General features: G+C 30.2%; 3 protein-coding genes across 3 annotated transcripts; 2 read left to right on the top strand and 1 right to left on the bottom strand.

Moving 5' to 3' along the window:
* Nucleotides 1-875: 875 nt before the first annotated feature.
* On the bottom strand, nt 876-3,382 carry LOC113872918 (integrator complex subunit 3). Its single transcript, XM_027510805.1, has one exon. The coding sequence runs from the start codon at nt 3,330-3,332 to the stop codon at nt 1,917-1,919; it is 1,416 nt and encodes a 471-aa protein (XP_027366606.1). The 5' UTR covers nt 3,333-3,382; the 3' UTR covers nt 876-1,916.
* Nucleotides 3,383-10,103: 6,721 nt separating this feature from the next.
* Nucleotides 10,104-11,475, top strand: LOC113872368 (leghemoglobin-like). The gene is made up of 4 exons (XM_027509873.1): nt 10,104-10,213; nt 10,421-10,529; nt 10,743-10,850; nt 11,347-11,475. Exons 1-4 carry the CDS (start codon nt 10,116-10,118, stop codon nt 11,473-11,475), a joined length of 444 nt encoding a protein of 147 aa, XP_027365674.1. The 5' UTR covers nt 10,104-10,115.
* Nucleotides 11,476-13,999: 2,524 nt separating this feature from the next.
* Nucleotides 14,000-21,262, top strand: LOC113871743 (synaptonemal complex protein 1-like). The gene is made up of 7 exons (XM_027508844.1): nt 14,000-14,013; nt 14,336-14,474; nt 14,799-14,993; nt 15,104-15,226; nt 16,291-16,452; nt 16,973-20,476; nt 21,212-21,262. Exons 1-7 carry the CDS (start codon nt 14,000-14,002, stop codon nt 21,260-21,262), a joined length of 4,188 nt encoding a protein of 1,395 aa, XP_027364645.1.
* Nucleotides 21,263-21,641: the final 379 nt, after the last annotated feature.

Here is a 21,641-nt window from a genome sequence, read left to right as displayed (position 1 = left end):
AGCCAACAATCAACATGAATTGGTCACTACCTGGAGTCTGGAGTATATTGACCCATCCTTTGCTGTAAGAAATAATACATGGAGATGCTCCTTTAGAGCATCTAAGCAAATTAAAACGAAAATAACATTAGAATATTAGATGCAAGCTATAACATGCTTAAACTGTAATGTTACTATGGTTCCTACTATCTCACGAATTTAAAAGATAAATGGGGTTAAATCTCTCACTTTAAAAGGAGTTAAATCCTAAATAGTTAACAGTGATTGAATGTATGGATTGATCAGAAACCTGCTAGATGAACAAAGGAATAATTGAAGCTGTAAGGTATCTGATAAGTCTGTAATTAGGCTTTCTTTTACAACTCATATACTCATATTTGACTTTTATTTTATTTGAGTTTTACACTAATTTATATATTAATTGTACAATTTAGTATAAAGAGGCCGCAAGTGAATTTTGAGTGCATTCTGGATCCAAATTGATGGAAAATTAGAGCTTCGCAGCAGTCAGCACGCCCAGACCCATTTAATAAGCACATGGATGCTTTGAACCTATGCACGATCGTGCTTAAGGCCTTGCACAGCCGTGCTCATCTACAGGAAGCCCAATTATGAAGAGTTTTTTAGGATTTTCAAATCCTATAACACCGTCAAAATCAGGCATCATAAAGGGACCATTTTTACATCTTGACTTTCTCTCTAGAATACATCTGATCTTGTCTATCTTGCACGGAATCTTTGACACATGCTTGGCAAGACTTGTAGTTTCAAGCGATCGTACATGAAGACCGGAAATACATCTCATACTCTAGTTTGCTATTTCTTTTTATTATGACTTTATTTATAATTATTTTAATTTTTTTCTTTAGCATGAGTAGTTAAGTACATAGCTAGAGTTATGAGAACTATTGTTTATGAATTTATGAGATTTTGATGTTTGAATCTAAATTTGATTTTCGTTTGATGATTAGATTTTATTCTATTGCACTTCTCTCTTAATCCTAATTAATTATATCGTCAGGCGACCATACCTCGGTTAATTAATAAATCTATAGGATAAAACGAAACAAAGGATTAGGTAGACCAAACCAATCTCTCTTCTAATCGTTATTAAATTAACAAGTTCGTAAGCTCCTAAAACTTTCTTAAATTAATGTCTTGCATGACCATTGGGGATGTTGATTTAGAGAAAAAAATATTAATATTGCATGATCATTTGGTATTAATAGTATTCGTATGAATGATTGGTAATCACAAGAAAATCGAATTTAGAGTTAAACAAAAGAATAACATAAAAGATTGAATGAGAAAACCCATATGTTTTAGGTTCCTCTCCGATAAGTTTAACCAAGATGTGCATTATATTCCTTGCTCGTAATTTTATAATTGATTTTATAAATTCTTATTTTTAATTAATCCCGTATCTTTAAAGCTTAAACAATTGAATTAGAAAATTCTTAGTAATTGAAAATCAATCCTTGTGGGACGATATTTCGGAAACTTAATCTAAGAACATTTTATTATTTTTCGATGGATACACTTGTCTTCCGAACAGTATCCATACCTCATCACAGATCAATGTAATGGAATTCAAGTAAAATTCAAGATCATACACAATCAGAATTGTTCATAAGCATTAAAGAATAAATTTTGCATACTTTAAGAGTGAATTCCACCTTGATATTATCATTCTCACACTGTTGCCCACATATGATTATAGTTATGTATGATTACTCTAGAGCTAATCTAACTAAAGTCCAGTTATCAAAATATCATAATTTGCAATTGAATTTACAACAATCAGAACTTACACTTGTGTGTCCTGCTTGATGGATACTTGTATAATATTCCTAGAACCTCGGTAAAGATTAAGGACAAAATTGAGAAACTCAAAGTTGACCATTGTGGGCTAGCAGCTACCCAGGCAGAAATCCATTAGAACCTCCAACTTTACCACCAGATAATAACCTGTGCAGGCCCTCTCTTAGAGCAGGGGAAATTGCAGGACAAGAAGTCAAAACATGAGTAGACCGAATCACGCCTTTGCTGACAAGAAACCAAAAAGCAGACCGCACACCTTTAACTATGAGACCCTTATGTTCTACATCATAATTATCCAAAAGAAGTAACAAGAAGCCAAGAAGAGCGTGGGTAATGTCAACGTATTTTGGAATAGAATGCACCATCAACAAAACCGCAGGCTCAATGTTCATGATATTGTCCACCCTTTCATCATAAAAGAGCCAGTCATAAAACAAAGCCAGTTTCACATTGGCCTCAACATAGTCCTTCCTACACAACTTCAAAAGCCAACCAATAAGAGCCCATCTAGGAAAAATATCAGACCCAATGATCTCATTTGGAGGATGGTGGGCACAACATATGAACCTAACAATATCAACTATAACAGTCTCTCTATCAGGCCCATTGAGAAACTTCCTAGCGAACCACATTTGGTGCCTCCTCTGGCACCCCAACTTCACATTGGTAAGCAAAAACCTCAACCATGTCTCCATCTCAGGACTAATCCTAAGCAAAACAAATCTACTAGGAGTCCTTGTGCAGTAAATCTGAGAAACACCTTTAAAGCCAGAAGTGTTAAACAAAGAAGGGTTCACCACAAGGTCCTTCAAAATAGCCCTAAACTCAGGAACATGACCCAAATCATGCAACAACCGAATAAAATCCCTCCCAATTTTCAAACACAAATGAAACTCTTCCCTCACTATCTTCACACACAAATGAATCTCCAACCTTCTCAAAGTCTCCAACTTTTCTACCCGAACCCTACAGTGATCACCCAAAACCCTAAGAAACGTGTACAACGCACACGACAACACGTGCGGCGCTTCGTCTAGAAAACACTGCCACTGTTCCACGAAAAGGGTCACCAACTTGAAGCAAAGCCACAAATTTCCATCACCGAAATCACCACCAGAAATTTGCCTCAAAAGTGAAACCAATAGAGCGTCGAAACCGGTTCCTAAAACCCGAACCATTTCTTCAGTGACCCAAAGCAACTGGGTTTTAACGGAAGCGAGGAGTTTAGGGTACAAGTGGTGAACGACGTTGAGGAGTGAGTTGAGGAAAGTGGCGTAGCCGTCAGTGACGATACCGTGCAAGTGTTTGAGGTGGGTTTTGGATAAATGGGGTTCCGTCAAAACGGCATTAAGAATTGCGTGGTTGAGGAGAGTGTATTCGTCGGGTTTTGGAATGGTTAGAGAGAATGGGGGCTTCAGGGTTTGTTTGAGTGAGTCGAAGGCTTCTCTCAGAGAGACTTCGATTGGGTTATCGGTTTCGAAAGGGGACGCGACAGTGAGCCTCGAAGCCATGAGAGTAGCGCTGTTCTGTGACAGCGGTTGCTGGGGAAGACTTTCAAATAATTAAAATAAATATTTACCAAAATAAAACTTTAAAAGAATTATACTATAATGTTTGAATAAATAAATATTAAAATATATAATAAAATAAGCACATACATAATTTTTATTGATAGTCTTGTTTATTAGGATTAAGCAAGTCATGATCAACCAAAACAATTTTTTTTTTCTTAAATATGAAATAGTTTCTATATTTATCTGCACTATTGGTTATTTTTTTTATAATGCTTTTTAAATACCCAATCTCTTTCTCTCTTAACAAATGTGGATTATCCATAACAGAGCAAACAAAATTTGAAGTAATCTTATAGTCAACTCTCAGTAACTAATGCAACTATGTTCTGTTAATATGGCCATCTTGACTTCTGCATAATAATCCATAACATGAACCTTGACTTTGGCCATCTTGACACGATTGTAGTTTTGGCTCTCATAGCCATAGCCACCCTCATAATTTGCTGCACCAAAGGATCCTCCACCTTCAACAAAATTGCCACAATCTTCCACTCAATCATCGCTGGCTTCATCAAGGCCAACTCGAAAAATCTCACTACCAGTTTGCTTCTGCTGGTGTTCACGGTATGTTTAAAGCTCCAACTGTCATTTTCTTTGCTTACATAGGCTTTGATGCAGTGTCAACTGTGGCTGACGAAACAAAGAACCCTGCTAGGGACATTCTCATTGGTCTTATAGGCTCAATGATGATCACCACGGTGGTGTATTGCTTACTTGCAATTAAGGAGTCTTTTTTAATTCCCTTCGCTTTATCAACACCAGCATCCATATTGGTATCGGTTTGCACTGAGTCAAGGCTAGACTTTTCATTAATAGTGGTAGAGGAAGAAAGGACAATTTTCACAATAGAAAAACCTCTAACGGGGTTCATCATTATCTGTGGTATCCTTCATTTTGTGATCTGAAATATCATCCGAAGTGATGAAATTTTAGTATTTTGCTGCACATTTTTTTTCCAATTTTATCTACATGTGGAAGGACAGATAAATCTTTATGAAGATTATAATGTAGGGAGAACAGAGTTATGATCGTTGACTGTAGCTGAGATGTAAGAGTTGACACCAAGATCACGTTCACGTGTAAGGACTTCTATCATGTTAAAGTATATATTTTTATTCTACTTTCACATTTTTTTATACCTTAGCCAAAGTAGTTATGCTTAGATTATAATCACAATTTAGATTAAATTAACAAGAAAAACATTAGATATCATAAGAATTGAGTATAATAATTTTATCGAGATTTCGAGAAGGAGGAAGGAAAAAAGCAGACGGATTATAAAAGGTGAGTGAAGAACGGAGAGAAGGAAGAGGAAGTGAAGGATGGAGAAATGAAAGGGAAATGGTTCACAACACCTTAACTACTAATTTACTACCTTTTTTTTTATAGTCTTAGTTAATACAATACTTTTGAACTATTTACAAGGATAAATGTATTTTTATTTTTTTATTTTTATTCTTTTTTCTCTATTTAACTATAATTACAGTTACTCATCGAAAGTAACAATAATGAATAACAGAGACAAAATCATTTTTTTTTAATCTCTATGTGTTCAAATATAATAAATGACAAACACCATGTTACAAAAGAAAGAACTATTTTTTAGCTTTAAAACATTAAGTGATAGCTTTTAGCTTTAATTCAAGAGTTCAAACAATTTTTGCATGTTGTTAAGCTTCATTGCCTATGGATCGCAATCACACCCACACAAATGTGAGATTTAATATAACTGTAAAAATCATAAAATTTGAATAAAATATAACAAAAGAAGAGATAATAAAAAAAAAAGAAATAAAAAGAATTAATGTTAAAAGAAGGAAAAATACCTTCTTTGGATAATCTATTTCTCCTTTCCTTATATCTACACACAAATAAGTATATGAAATGTTATTGATTAAGATAAAAATACGCTAAATTTAACTTATTTAATAATTTTAAAACTTAAATTTATTCTATTATTTATCATAAATTTTTTATTAAATTTAACTTGATCTTTTTAAGAGTTTAACTTTTACTTTAATATTTGACTAAACTTTCACTTTATTCTTTGAAATTACAAGAAATCAAAAATTTTAATTATTATAATTTTTAAGATGTCATGTTAATTTTTAACTTTTTTTTTCGTCTTTGTCTATTATTTTAGTCTCTTTGAACAATATACCACTAACATACAATAACAAAATACTGACATATCACATTAAATGACATATATGGTTGATTATGTGACAAAAGTAACATCTATATAGTATGATATATATTTTTATTTTATTTCATTTTTTAAGATTAATAACTGTTAAATATTTTAGTTTCTAATTTTTAAAACCTTTCAATTACCAATATTTCTTCTTCATCGTTATTTCTTAACATTACCCATATCAAAATTTGCCATTATCGGTTCATGTTTGTGTCATGTCAGTGTTGAAAAGTACTAGTAAAAAGGAAAAAGTCAAGTTTAGACAAAATGTTATTTTTTACCTTTATAGCAATCACCATAAGATATTTAGCCACAAGTTTTACAACATGGTTTAGAAGAATCCATAAGTCTTGAGAAGATAAGAATAAGTTGGGACCATTTAAGTTTTTGAAATTCATTATTTGAGAGAGTTTTTTTAGCCAATTTTGTGAACACTTGCACTAGTTAAGAGGCAGAGAGTGTAAAAGTATCATTTTTATGGTAGTTTTGATTCAAAATTAAGAAATGGATGAGGTGAATAAGTTGATGAATAAAAAGAAAGTAATGTGTTTGTGTTGCAGAAGAGAATTCAATGGGATTAAGACCCTTATTATTTTAATGTAATGAATGATGATGTAGTGTAGTTAATTTTGTAACGAGAAATTCATGTTTTCAATGGAGAACACAAACTTAAATGGTAGTTAGCAATGAATAAAATGAAATGAAAACATATATTACATTGTAAACAATGTTGCTTTTGTAATGCAATTAATCATACATGTTACTTAGCATTATATTATTATGTACTAACGGTGTATGGTTCAAATGATTAAACTGATGAAAAAAATAAAAATTAGAAATTAATATAACATTTTTAATACTTTAGAAATTAAAATATCTAATACTTATAATCTCATAGACTAAAATAAAGATTTAATTAATAATATTTGATACACTATCTTCACTTGTTATATTTCTTTCTTCACATTTATATCTTAATAAGTAGTTCACTAAATCGTTACCAAATGTGATGTGTCTTTCTTCAGGGTGTGTATGGATTGATTTAAACAAAATCAATCTAAATTTACTTTAACTTAATTATATGGACTTGAATTTTAAACTAATCTAATTTTATTTTTTTAAATTATTTAAAAATAGTTTTAAAATCTGAATTTTATTTAAAATTATTTTTAAATTTACTTTTAGTTTTTTTATTAAAAATTATTTTAATTTGATAAGATTTATATTAGTTTACGTAAAATATATTAATTAAAAATATAGCATTTAAATACATTTAAATCTCTCAATAAATAAAACTCTGTAACCATCTACTTTTTTCATAGTGTAGGATATCAAGAACACTTGATTTATCTAAAATATGTAGTTTTATTCTTTATGAATCTAGACCCAAATCCATTTATCTACGCTAGAGTTCATGGTTATTACCAACATTGAAGCAACTAATTAGAATACGTCAATAACAAAATAAGAGAAGTGAATTTAGGTATCAATTGAAGCTACGAGTGTGTGGACTTGGTCATGTGGGACTTTATATATATATATATATATATCAAGTTTTAGCAAATAAAATTTGATTTTGTTAAATGAAATCCAACATAAATTTGGATAAAAAAAATGGACTTAACTATCTGATTTTATTAAAAACTTAAATTTTAAAATAAGTTTAGTTTAAGTTTTAGATAATCAAAGTGCCATTCTTCACTACTCATATTTCCCACTATTGGTGGAGCACTGTGACTTGGCAACAAATGTAGGCGATCAAAAATTAAACTACTGATTTTATTTATTTATTTTTGGTAAAAAGGAACCCATATTGTCATAATTTTGATAATTTTAATTTGAAATAAAAATACATTTATGAAATGCAAAAATTGACATACTTTGTAAGATTCATGAATTAATTTTTTCAGAATTATATCGTTGGAGTGAAGAGTTATTTAAATTAAAAAATAAAAAAAATGTGTTAAAATAAAACTTACTTAAACAACTTCGATAAATAATTTAATATAAATAGACACTATATTTAATTATCATTTACTAATTTTTTTTCAAATTTTAACACAATTATATTTATTAAAATTGTTATCCAAATTGCCTTAATGATTATAAACTTTTTCTTAGATTTTATAATCTACAATCTTTTTCTATAATATTTAAAAATTTAATTCAAAAACTTAACTTAGTAGATGAAGAGATACGAGAGTTATACGAATAAACTATCAAAGAAATAGATTTACAATAAATTAAAGAGATAAGGAAAAAGAAATTACAAACTTAATTTATATTGGTTCGGCCATCCCTTGTAACCTACGTCCAATTTTCTATACTACACTCTTGTTTTTACACGAGATTCTTCACCTTTTTCACAACTTTAATAATAGTACAAGAAATTACTCTCTATATAGAATAAGTAATACAACTTAAAATCTTACAAAATTTTCTCAAAAATAAAAAATTGACCAACATTTAAACAAGATAATTAATGAATAAGAATAATTATTCAATTGATCTTCGCAGTATATTTTTCTGTGTATAAAAGTGTTGGAGAATATTAACTATATTGAACAATTTGTATGGACGGTTAGAGATTATTTCAAAAGGACACATCTCTTCAAAATGCACCTTTTTATGTATTTTAGTCCTTGATAATAAATTATATAGATGAGATTTTAAATTCTGAGTCCAAGAATAACATAATAATCGATTATTGTATATAGTAATTGATTAAAATAAACTCAGAACTTGAAAGATTGAAGTTTTACCACTTTTTAGATAGTTTTAAATTATCATTTAAGCTTTTTTCAGATTAAATAATTATTTTAAAATTTATTTTAAGTAAAACTTGATTAATTTAAAAATGGTTAAATAAACTTATTAAAAAAAAACTTTTAACAATTTTTTCTAAAATCTAAATGTTTTAACCATTTATTTTTGTTATTTTGTCTATTCATCTCAACGATCTTCATGACATTGATTTTTCTTCTTATTATCTTTTTGACATCATTAAAACCTATAAAATACATATTCATAAAATTTAAATTTAAAACTATAAATTAAATTGAAATAATTTCATTCAAGTTAATCAAATTCATTACAGTAAGATTATAATAATTTTAAAATATATTTTATAATGATTCAAATTTTAAAATAATTATATTATAACTAATGCACAAAAATTTGTGTAACTTAACGCAAAAGAAAATAACTCTTAAAAATCTTTTATTTTAAAATTAAGGACTCAATTTTACAATATAAAGTCCCTCAACCATGCCTTATCCACAGAAAGATTTACGAATATTAACAGTGTTATTTCAATATTAAAATTAATTAAAAATTTATTAAAATAAAAATATTGACTGACAGTGTAATATCTAATTTAATTTAAAATATCTATTTTTTTCACATTCTAATCATAAAAACATAAAACATGTTGAGTATTAACTTGTATTTACAAAAAAAATTGTTAGCAAGAGAAATTTTTGCTAACAAAAATTTTAACAGTACATTCATTTCCCAAGTTAATTTAGTTAAAATTAATCTGAATTAAATTGACTTTTTAGTTTTATTACATTTTTTAAGAAAATAGTAAATAAATCCTGAAGCCCATATTAAATATAATAAAAACTCATTTAAGATATCAATTATCTCTTCTCATAAATTAATTACTATAATTTTAAATTACATTGTGACTTTATTGAAATTACCTGATCATATTTATTTATACTTATTCATTCTTTATTAAAAATTATTTTGAACATAAAATGCAAAAATCATACAATGAAAACAACCTTGACTTTACCCTGCACTGCATTCTAAAGCCTAACCATTGGAAGCTAATACAGGCTAATGCGCTAAACATATCCACAAACGTCACGATTATCGTATGAACCACACAAAATTGCCTTTTCTAATCTTCAAGAAATCGTTGTGTAAACTTATTTTATATAATTTACGTAGATTACGTCAATTATAAGTTAGCACATCATTTTAATGTTTTTGTTAAAATAGTAATTTTAAGAAATATTTATTAAGGAAATAAAATTTGAGAAATATTAAAAAAAAGTAATATTTCAATTCATAAAACAATTTATATTTATTTTTAAAAAATAAAAAATATTTATTATATCACATTATATTTTCTATTTAATTCTTAATATTTTAAATTTCTCAATCAATATGTTTTGAGCATGGATTAGTGCAATTGATAATGTATATATATATAATTACACTTGGATGAAAATTGAAAAAGTTTACATTAAATTGTTTGAAGTTCAGAATAATTCTTAAAATATTTATCTAATATAATCAGTTAAAAGTTATTTGCTTAAGCATTCGAAAGATCATTGTCTCTTCATCATGTGAATTGCCACCCTTCACAAGCCAAAAGAACAACCACAAGAAAGAGCTTTAGTTCTTCTCACTCTCCATGCAACCCTCCTCTATCTATATAAACAAGTATTGATGCTAAATTGTTGCACTGAGCAAAACAAACAGCACCAACAACAAAAAAACAATACAAAAGAAATATGGGTGCTTTCACTGAGAAGCAAGAGGCTTTGGTGAATAGCTCATTCGAAGCATTCAAGCAAAACATTCCTCAGCTCAGCGTAGTATTCTACACCTTGTAAGTTCCCTTTTGCTGTTTGTAGTGTTTTCCAAAGATTCAGTGTACATGCATGCATGTCTTTGGTTTTGAGAAATGTTTTCTGCATCACTTTTCTCTTTTATACTTGTATTTTTGAGATGCGTGTAATAAATAAGAAATATAAATGATTATATACGATATCATATTTTAATCATTTATATAATAAAATTGTTTGATCAAAAATAGGATACTGGAGAAAGCACCTGCAGCAAAGAACATGTTCTCGTTTCTAAGTGATGGAGTAGACCCCAACAATCCTAAGCTTAAGGCTCATGCTGAAAAAATTTTTCAACTGGTAAGTGCCAGCAAACTAAAGTTATAGCTATTTTATGTGATTTCAAGATTAAGCATGTATCTTTAACACTCTTAGAATATATCAATAAATATTTGTTAATTTGTAATTTATATTTTTACCATGTTCTCTTGGGAATGTATATTATCAAATCCTATATATAATTAGAATTTTCTGATTATATTCATTGTCATATGATATTTTTTTAATTCGCAGACGCGTGACTCAGCTGTTCAACTTCGAGCTAAGGGGGAAGTGGTGGCTGATTTAAAGCAACTGGGTGCTGTTCATGTCCAAAAAGGAGTCATTGATCCTCATTTCCTGGTATGATAAATGATAAAGTGTCGCAATAAATGTATTTTTTAATTTTACAAGGGATAATTGTCCCCTCTTTGATTTAGCAACGGTTTTATTGATTAATTAATTTTTTTATTTGTTTTGTTAGGGAGATAAAATATAAATTACATGATATAATTGATATCCTTGTTTATATTAAATTATTTTAGATTTTTTAAATATGATTTTCACTATCATTTTTCTCTCATTCTAAAGTATTTCAGAACTAGGTAGATAGAGATAAAGACATGATTAAAAAAATTAATATTATCTTGAACTGTTATGTGGATAAATGAATAAAAATGAATTCTTCTTTGAAAAATAGACAAATATAAAAAGAAACATAAATATTACTTTAAAAATGTTTAAAATAGTGAAAAAAAATGTAATGTTTAATATCAATATATTTTTAATTGTATTTTTAATTAGAAAACTTCATTTGTTAATATAATCAGTATCTTAAAAAACCTTAATGGTTTTGCAGGTGGTTAAAGAAGCAATGTTGAAAACATTAAAGGAAGCAGTTGGAGACAAATGGAGTGATGAATTGGGCAATGCTTGGGAAGTAGCCTATGATGAATTGGCAGCTGCAATTAAGAAGGCAATGGCTTAGGATCTATTGTCATATATCAAGTTTAATAAATACTTTGTATTTCACTAAAACTTGTTATTAAACAAGTTCCTCTTATAAATGTTGCTTAAATAAGTTAATTATTGTATTTGAATAAGCAATCTTAAGTTATTTGCATATTTTAATGTTCGTGAATCTCTATCCATACTCTTTAGAAATAAATTCAAAATAATCTATACGTTTCAAGAATCATTTCAATAAGATTATTTAAATGGGACACAATACAAATGTTTCTACCCAAAAATAAATAAAAAAATTAACAGGAAAGTTATTTACAAAAGTTTATTCTCGCAAATACATTTAACTAAGTTAAAAATATATGTAGATTAATTTAATGTAGTAAAGCAAAAAATTATCTTAATTGGTTGAATAAATCATTTTCATTAATTATTTGTTTGCTGAAAGTTAACTCACACTATACTTAAAAATCATTTAATTCGTCAAAAAATTCATAGTAAAAATTAATATTTCATTAAAATATTAAATATTTATTCAAAATGTTTTTACTAAAAGTCGCTGAATTTAAAATAGAGAAAATAACAAAATATATAAATATAGGAATTCAAAGCATATATATAAATTATACAAATTATGAACGGTAGTTAACCATAGTTTTATCACTCTGTTGGTTCTATAAGAATTATAGTTACGTCCTGAATATACTTTATGCATGAAATTTTACACTGTAATTAAAAATAAATAAATTTAATCAAGCAATTATTTATTACTTTGATTTTAATCTACAGGTCCTTCTATTTTTATTATTGAAAGGAGGTTTATAATTTAAAATTTTTCACAAACTTTTTATTTTATAATTAATTAGTAATTCAAGTGATATATACTTAATTTTCTTTAAATAAATTTTTTATTTCAAATTAGTTTTACCATGTTATGATTTTTATTTTTTTTTAAAACTCAAACTAGATTATTTCTTATAAAAAGTACGCGTAGTGTAGATAAAAACATTAACCCCTTAATACTTAAGATTAACGTTTGGTCAATTATGAAAATCTTATTTTAAGAGTGAATTATAATAATCTGTTCAATTGTTTGCAAACGTATCAATGTAAACGTAACAAACGCAATACAAATTCAAATACAATTGTTTACAGGTTAATAATTTGGCAGAACAAACTTGTTAGTAAGTTAACGCTTTAAAAAATCAATACATACAGATGAACAATTTCAAGTATTAATTAAAGCATTACGAGTTATCATATTCATGGCACCAAATTAAATTGTATAATTTCTATATTATTATGTTATGTGTCTGGATAAATTTTTGTAAGAGAAAAAATTAATATAAAAAATACTAAAATTTCTTTGGAGTTAAAATTAACTTTAATTTTTTAGAAGTTACTATTATATACTTTTTCTAAATTTTAAAGAGATAAATTATTTTTAATTTATGAAAAAAATTATTTATTTTTTATATTATTTTTTCCTCTCAATTGACTGTTCTTGTTTTATTGTGAGGTTGTGAATTATATATATGCTTATTTGATTGTTAACAAGTACTTCAGACATTATTTAAGCTTGCGGTGCTTAAGATCTTAAGAAAATCAAACAAACCTTCAAGAACCCCAAGATGAAATAAAGATTGCTATATCAAATTTCATAGAGCAAATTTGTTTTTTTGAAGAATAAATTTCAGACAGGAAATTTAGGTGTGCTATTAATATTTTTTATTCAAAACTCCTCTTAATTATCTAAATTGGAGAATGGTTTTTGTGTCATTTTCAATCCTATTTTATTTAGCTGGAATATTTGTTTATTTATCAAGATTGTCCTTTGGATAACTATTCTTTATAACAAAATAATCATACAAAACTATAGCTATTTTATTATGCGATACTTAATGGTTACTATTTATAAATTAGTAACTAAAATGGTTACCTTACAATAATAACATCGATCCTTCAAAGGAATGAAAGGAAGAAACTCGCGTAGTTGACCTGCACTTAGATAATTGATTGGACCGCATGAAATCTCAAATCATAAATGCTTCCTTTCTTGAGTTCATTATTCAGTTAACGATTTCCAAAGGAACCTTTGTAAGTTATTGCAGGCTAATACAAAACAGAAAAAGATGATGTAATTATATAATTGTTTTTGTACTGCAAATAGATATTGGAAGAGAAGAGAGAAGTGTACAATATGATTATTAATGTGATAAAGAAACATTAAAAGAAAAAAATTTTAAAACTGTCATAAAAATACTATACAAATAATATAACTTATTAAAGGAGGTTTGAAAAAATTATAGCTTGAAATCTGAGTTCTAATAATGCAGCTGTGTTAAATACTCAGAAAGAGAATTTTGCTGTTTATAATATTAACTTTAGCTAATGACACGTAATCTTAAAACAAGTTTTTAAAATTAAAAGAAAACAAGGAAGGGACTATGTTAGCAGCATTTATATAGCACTTTTTGTTTCTTGTCACAAGTTACTTACCTCCTGTGGTAATATCACACTTCACTTTCTGCAGTGCGTATAGAAGTAGAATGGCTATGTCAAGGTAAAATTTTCCTTTTTGTTATTTCTAAAATACAGTACATTCACACCCACATCCACAAAGATTCTAAATTAATGGAGTGTTTAAACTATCTTGGTGCTTTTCCTCACAATTTAGATAATGTTTAGTGTGCTTTCTTTCTTATTTATATGAATTGTTGGTTATACTATAGTTGTATAAGAATTGATTTGAATAACTCAAGAAACTGGTGTAAAAAATAATTGATCGGTTCAAACGTACTCCATCTTTTGGTTACATGGAACCACAAGCAACTTCCTCTTTATTCTAAGCAAATGATGTGACATGATATGATTCAATGTGGCAGTGATGAAGCCTATTATGAAAACGGGAAACAATTGAAGGGTAGAAAAGGAAAGAGTAAAATATGCAGTTTGAGTAGGCATGCCAGAAATAAATTCCATGAGAGATTGGATTTCAAATTCTATGACTTCCAGGCTCTTGAGGTTTTTCTCCAACTCTCCAACTTATTATTGTTCATATTTCAGTACCAAAAAAATAATGTTCATCTTTACAATTATCCAATTTCAAGTTATTCTGGCATCACCATTTCCATGATCAAATATACTAGTAATTATTGAATGTTTCTTTTTCTTGGGTGTGATGATTAAAACAAATCATTCATTAATTCAGCCTCGTTTGGATTGCTGTGGAGTGAAAACAGGAAATAAAATAAAATTCTAACTGTTAACCGTAGTTTACAATATTATCATTGCTTAAGCCTCAAAAGGTTCCTGCGTACTTATATCATTCATCTTACTATTATGCAGATAGAGAAGGGGTGGAACAATCTTTTTCTTTCTATTATTTCTACGGAAACAGGGGAAACAATAGCCAAATCTGGCAAAGCATTAGTACAAAATGGACAGTGTTATTGGGAAGACTCAATGTTAAGTACCATATGGATTTCTGATGATTCTCTAGAAGATAATGAAGGCCTCCTCCTTAAGCTTATTGTTGCCATGGTCTGTCTGTTACATTCATTTCTTGATTATATTTTATTTCGTTTATTTAATATTCTCAAAGTTAACTTGCTCAACCTGATATGAGTCAAGTAGCATAATTGTTAATATAGGGATCTGCAAGGTTTGGGACCCTTGGAGAGGCTACCATTAATTTAGCAAGTTACATTAGACCAGAAATTTCTACCACATCATTGCCTTTGCAACAACATTGTTCCCATGGGGCGATCTTACAGGTAAGACTTGAGTTTCTTGAATTATATTTATATGCCACTTAATTGTCACTAGCAACTTTTATTCTAGTACTATCGTAGAACACTAACATTATGAAATAGTATTACTGTTCAAATGTTTATACTTGTATATAATTTTATGGTTTTGATTTCAATTACCTTTCAACTAACTAGTTGCCTACATTATTTATAAAGATATTAACCTGCTTTATAACAACGAATTATGCTTTCAAAGAAGATGAAATTCATACATCCATGAATTAATTATCAACGTATTCTTGAATTTCTTTGTCCAACTTACACATAAACCATTAAAAAAGAATAAATATGAGCAATCTTACACATAAACCATAGCTAACTAAACATTCAATTTGCATTGAACTATAGATTTGCCTTCATCCAGGCAATTCTCAGGTGTTAACATGATTTCTGTGAATATGTTAGAGACAAATTGTGCCATAAAGGTTTAAGGGGGGAGATAGAGAGAGAGCTGTTAAAATTGGTAGTAAACAGGTTAGAAATCAATTTAGCTATAAATATTTAAAGTAGAAAACAATTCTTATTTTGTTTAATGTTAATTTTAAATAAATAGTAAAAAAATTAGAAGAAACATAATTTAATAATTATATCATTGATAATCTTTCTTGAGCATTGATAGCCTTTGGTAGTTCTGATTCATGAGTGCAAATGGCAATGATAGTGAGCAGAGTAACTACCTTAGATTACTGGTTGCAACTGAATAGGGTGAAGTATTAAGGATCCCAATTTTACCTTACCTACCTACCACACCCAAATATTTCCTTTACCAAGTAAGTGGAAAACATCCCAATTTTTCAACTGGTCAATTTTCCTTTTTCCGGCTTTCAGCTTGTTCTAAGTAGGACCGGAGTTTTTGTACAATTGTTAAAAAAAACTTAATCTCTCTCTCTCTCTCTCTTTCTTCAGGTTAAAATTCAGTGCTTGACCCAAAGAAGCAAATACAGGTCTGCTGTTTGTGGAATAACTTTATTCTGCTTTAACTTCTGCATGCTTATGATCATGAAATATGAACTCATTCTTTGGGATAGCACAGGAAGAATGCAACTTCATATGTGGAGGAAATGAATGTTGGCTATGATGACGTAGACAATATATCTGATGTATCTGACAATACATTCAGCAGGACTAGTGGATCTTCGCATTGTGAGCAATTAGAAAACACATATTATAAAGGAGAACTTAGCAGCAAGGTATGAGGATTGTATAGCTATTTAACTGTTATGCAATGAACCTTTTGTGCCTATCAATATCTTGTGCTTTAGCCTTAAGCCAATCAATTGTTCAAGATAGGAGTGGAATATGAAGTGTTCGTAGTTGTAAATGAAAAATCTTGTATTTCAGAATGAGTCATCAAGCTCTATCATTCCAGTGTTGTGCCTGGGAAGAAAATCAAAAGTATACTGCTACTTGTGTAAAGCAAACCTACTAGTTGTTTCAGATCACTAAGTATGGCACCAGATATTTTATCATGAGTAATGAAACTTGCATGAACTTACACTTCACTTACTTCTATGCAAATCGTTCAATAACACCTGGTCTCCCTCTAACTTCTTTTTTTCTTAGTCCTAATTATGCAAATACCTCTCACAGTTTGTGCAAGTAAATTTTCTCTTTTATTATCTTACGATTCTTATACTGTAATTTAAGCACCTTTCCATTTTCAAATTGACTCTCTTTTTAAGACAATAAAATCACCTTCTGATGTTGCAGAGAATAAGTCCATTGGCAACATGTTCAGATCATGGCGTTGACTCTTTGGAGAGTTCCTTTTCCTTTTGGATTGAAAAGTTTCCCCAACAAAGCAATGTCAGTGGATTGAAGAACACGAATGATAGACAAGATTCAGCTTATTCTAGAAATTGTCCCAATTCACTCCATGATACCTCCAGATCAATACATTCATCCTCAGTAACGTCAAGTTTTGGGACGCAGCTTCAAGATAAAATGGATGACTTTGGGAAGGCTTCACATGCCAGTGATACAACATTGACAAGGAGTGTTAGTTCATCTAAAGATCTCCTGGGTGTAGCACAAGCAACAATCGAGTTACTTCATGGTGAAGCGAAGATGTGGGAAGAAAGTGCTCGAAAGCTGATGATTGATGTGGAGAGACTGAGAAATGATTTAAACAAGAAGTCAAAGAATAAAAAAGAACTTGAGATGGAGTTATCAGCATCATACAAAGAGAGTGATGTGTTGAAGGATGAAATTCAACGGCTAACCACCATGGTTAAAAAAAATGACAGCAGATATCTTAAGTTCCAGATAGAAGAGATGGATAATACAATAAAGGAGTTGAAAGATGAGATCAAGTATCAGAAAAGACTTAATTGTGACTTGGAGTTGAAGCTAAAGAAAACACAGGAGTCAAACATTGATCTTGTTTCCATTCTCCAGAAATTAGAAAAGACAATAAGAAAGCAGAAAATGGAAATTGCTGATCTATCAATGAGGAGCTTGCAGTTTCAAGATGCTGAAAATAATAGTCGTGGGCTTGAAGAGACTGAGGAAGAGGACTTTAGTTTGAGCGTGGAAGTTTTAGGAGAGAAGATGAAAAAGGAGTTATGCAATTCAGATGTTGATCTTGGTACCAATGAAAATGCAATAAGATGCCTGCATGAAGGGATTGAACTACAGGAATTCCGGAACTTGGAGCTTGAGCTCCAATTTATGCAGGAGAAACAAAAAAATATGGAGAGTGCTATCCAGTTTCTGGAAAAAACTCTGGCCGAGAAAGATCAAGAGATGCAAACTGAAAGACTCTGTATGGCTCAAACTATGGAAGAAAATGAGGAAAAATGGAGGAATAAGCTGTTTAAGAAAGGGAAACAAATCATCAACTTTGAAAAGAGGCTATCTGATGGTGTTTATGCTTTCAGCAATGAAATCTTAGCTTTAACAGAAAGGGTGCAAGATCTTGAAGCTGAACTTTGTGAGAACCATGGAGAGTCTAGAAAGGATCTAATATTTTCTGGTTCCTTTTCTTCTAACTTTCCTCTGTTTGCCTCTGATACTGCTGTCAACATCACTGAGGTGTTTCTTGAGTTATATAAGCAAATTCAGCTTTCAGTAGAGAACCTGAGGGGTCAAGATTCACTTCTGGGTCAAGTGACATTCACCAAAAATAAGAGTTGTTTCAGTATATCAGAGCTTTCCAAAGATATAGGTAAAATAGATTTAAAGGAATTGACTGAGGCAATCCTGTATTCTATTGTTCTTCTAAGGAAGTTGCTCGAAACAAAGACTAATTGCTTTGAGTATGAGATTAATTCCTGCAATGAGTTGGTCAGGAGAAATGTCAGAGATGATAATACATTTCAAAATGAAGTTAGAGATTTCAGTCTAGAGGAAAATATATTCTGCATTTCTAGTCAGGAATTGAGAAGTATGCATGCAAAGTTGGTATCTGAATTTACACCACCGACTAATTATCAGGTTCAATCTGCAGAGGCCAACAAGCTGAAATCTTACAAAAAGCTAGGGAAGGAAAAAGCCTGTCCAAAGTATTCCAAGCTAGAACAGAAAACTGAAGTTGCCTCTCTGCCATCTAAAATTTCCTCAAATTGCTCAACTGATTTTCCACATGATTCGGACTTTCATGATTGGACAAAGGATTCCCAGACTCTAGTCTACAATGATCATGTAAGTAATTTATCTGTGTTAGAAAGTTCAGATGATGGGCACAATGCTTTGTTTGGCATAGAAACAGAAAATGTGCAGTTATATGAAAGGATATCTGACTTGGAAGCTGAAATGAGACATCTGATTGAAGAAAAGGAGTCAACCCATTTGGCACTGGAGAATTCTGAAAATGTGGTCATAAATCTCCAGGCCGAGATCGGGAGACTGGAAACTTCAAATGAGGCACAAAAAGTTGAGTTGAAAAGGAAGGAGGAGAGCATGGAGAAAAAATGGATGGAAACTCAAGAGGAGTGCAGCATTCTGAAATTAGCCAACTTAGAAATACAGGCTACAAATGAAAATTTGATTAAAGAATCTAAAACTCTCCAGGCAACAAATGATGAGTTAAGAATGCAAAACTTGGAGTTGCATAGCCAATGTACAGTATTGGAATCTAAATTGGGGGAATCACAACTTGCTTTTTCTGATATGTTGAAACTAGTTGAAGACTTGGAATACAAATTTACTTTAATCCTGGATGAAATTGCTTTGAAAGAAAAAATCATAAATGTAGACCTAGATTCACTGCTTCAGGAAATCAAAAAGCAAGATGAAAGGTTTATTATGGAAGAGAAATTTTTAACACAGATGTATTCGGAAAAAACAGCTGAAGTAGGTAACTTGCAGAGAAAGGTGGAACACCTAAGAGACCAGATGTCTGGCATCTGTGATAGACACGCAAGGATGGCTTCTAATATTATTCTTGAGGTCTATGATTTATATGCTGATAAAGCTATGCTTGAAGCTTCCCTCCAAGAAGAATGGGAGAAAGTAAAACTATATGAAACCAAGCTTAATAATCTTCGAGCAGAAAATGAAGCCATGGTGCAAAATTTTACTCTAGAGCTAGCTTCTACCAGGGAAAACCATGAAACTCTGATGAATAATCATGAACAAGTAGTTGTTTCGTTGGAAAATGTCAAGTCAAATGAAGAGAAGCTGAAGGGCATGGTTAGAGGACTCAAGGTGCAGCTGAAAGCCTCTGAACTTGAGAGGCTACAAGCAAAAGAAGAAATTTCTGAAATAGAAGTACAACTTCAGAAAACAGAAATGCTTCAAAATGAAATCTTCATCCTTAAGAGATCACTCTATGAAGCAGAATTTGAATACAGAAAATTGGAAGCTTCGTATCAGACTGTATCCTTAGAGTGCGATGAGCTGAAGGCTAAGCAAATATCTTACATTCAAAGAATCCAAATGACTGCAAAAGTTACATCAGAGTTGGAGGACTGCAAGCTTACTAAAATTGAGCTTGAGGAAAAAATTTTACGGCTGCAGTGGGATCTAACCACAAAAGAAGCTTCTTGTAGCAATAATGCTCAGTTAAAGTATGAACTTGCCCAAATGACAAAAGAAAATAGTGAGCTTTATAGGAAGAAAGATTCCCTTCAACAAGAGAACGAAGATTACAAGAACAGAGTTAAAGCTCTTGAAGAAAACCCGAAACTAAAGAAAGGTGTAAAACAAGACCAATATCATGCCAAAGATTGTACCAGTTCTACTCCCTTCCTGCATGATTTGAAGTTCCTACAGGTATGTGCAAGTAACTTCAACTTTATTTTTATCTATTACAATTGGTGGCCGAAAGATGATGGGGTTCATTACTTTGGCTTCTTATGCAGAAAGAAAACAATTGACGCAGTATCAAATGCAGTGAGAAGCCATTCTTATTGCCAAATCGTTCCGATGTTTATTCACATGAAGCTTCTGACAGAATGATATCCCAAGTTGGTATAATCACTGTTTACATTAAAAATAGTCTTTTTTCATTGTTTGCTGTACAAGACTAAAAGCCACAGAAATGTTGCTGATTTAAACTTTTCTTAATTTCAAACACTATGATTCTAGGAACTTTCAAGTCCTATGACACTGCGCTCCCGGTAGCGCTCTCAAAATTGCAGTTTTCTTTATAGACCAAACAGTTTTCTCCCCTCCATTTGCCACCAATTAATTATCCACGCATTTATTACTTTTTAAAATTTGCTATGGGTATCCAAACAGAACTACTCTGCTAGAATTATTTAACGCAATTTCACTGCAATTTACGAAGATTCAATGATTATTGTTGGATGAGTAGCTTTGCAAACTTCTCATTTCTTATTTTTGTAGTTATAGCATGCACATCAAAAGGCCAAAATTAAACTCGCTTTAGTATGACGTTGCGATCCTTGCAAATCCTTTTTCCCAACATCATGCTATTAAATAAACACACAGGCAAGGTGGCAACCAAATAGCTTTAGATGTGCACCTGTTTGATTTATTATACAGGAAACGGATCGATGTGCTGTTTGGGAATACTTACATAACTACAATCTTTAAGCAAAAGCAAGGGCTTAACAAATTAAACACAAAGCTAATAGTTGCCGTTATCAATAGACCTAAAGGCCAAGTAGAGTTAATTACATTTTAAGCAAGCCCGTATTTCGAATCAACTGGGAGCCAAAATCAACATATCTTTAAATAAACGAATTTCCCACTTTGAGAGGAGCTATACAAATTTTTAGGAGTGATTCTTCTTTTTATTTTTTGTTTACATGAATATAGTTCCTTTAATAATGACGATAGTAATATCAGGAAACAAACCAAACCGATTAAAGAAACCAAAAAACATAAAAAGTGAGCACCGGCTGGCCAAAGCCAACACACACACAACACGCGCGCATATATATATATATATATATAAGAGAAGAAATAACCA

This window comes from Abrus precatorius, unplaced genomic scaffold (genome assembly GCF_003935025.1).
Source record: "Abrus precatorius isolate BTA unplaced genomic scaffold, Abrus_2018 Scaffold7, whole genome shotgun sequence".
Classification (NCBI taxonomy): domain Eukaryota; kingdom Viridiplantae; phylum Streptophyta; class Magnoliopsida; order Fabales; family Fabaceae; genus Abrus; species Abrus precatorius.
This window is presented reverse-complemented; position numbering and strand designations above follow the sequence as displayed.

Excerpts from the sequence above, each read along its gene's own strand:
- LOC113872918 (XM_027510805.1), bottom strand. The coding sequence starts at position 3,332 with ATGGCTTCGAGGCTCACTGTCGCGTCCCCTTTCGAAACCGATAACCCA.
- LOC113872368 (XM_027509873.1), top strand. The coding sequence starts at position 10,116 with ATGGGTGCTTTCACTGAGAAGCAAGAGGCTTTGGTGAATAGCTCATTC. Across the intron at positions 10,530-10,742 it reads CTGAAAAAATTTTTCAACTG|ACGCGTGACTCAGCTGTTCA; the intron begins GTAAGTGCCAGC and ends TTTAATTCGCAG. Across the intron at positions 10,851-11,346 it reads TCATTGATCCTCATTTCCTG|GTGGTTAAAGAAGCAATGTT; the intron begins GTATGATAAATG and ends ATGGTTTTGCAG.
- LOC113871743 (XM_027508844.1), top strand. Across the intron at positions 14,994-15,103 it reads TTAAGCTTATTGTTGCCATG|GGATCTGCAAGGTTTGGGAC; the intron begins GTCTGTCTGTTA and ends TTGTTAATATAG. Across the intron at positions 15,227-16,290 it reads CCCATGGGGCGATCTTACAG|CACAGGAAGAATGCAACTTC; the intron begins GTAAGACTTGAG and ends TCTTTGGGATAG.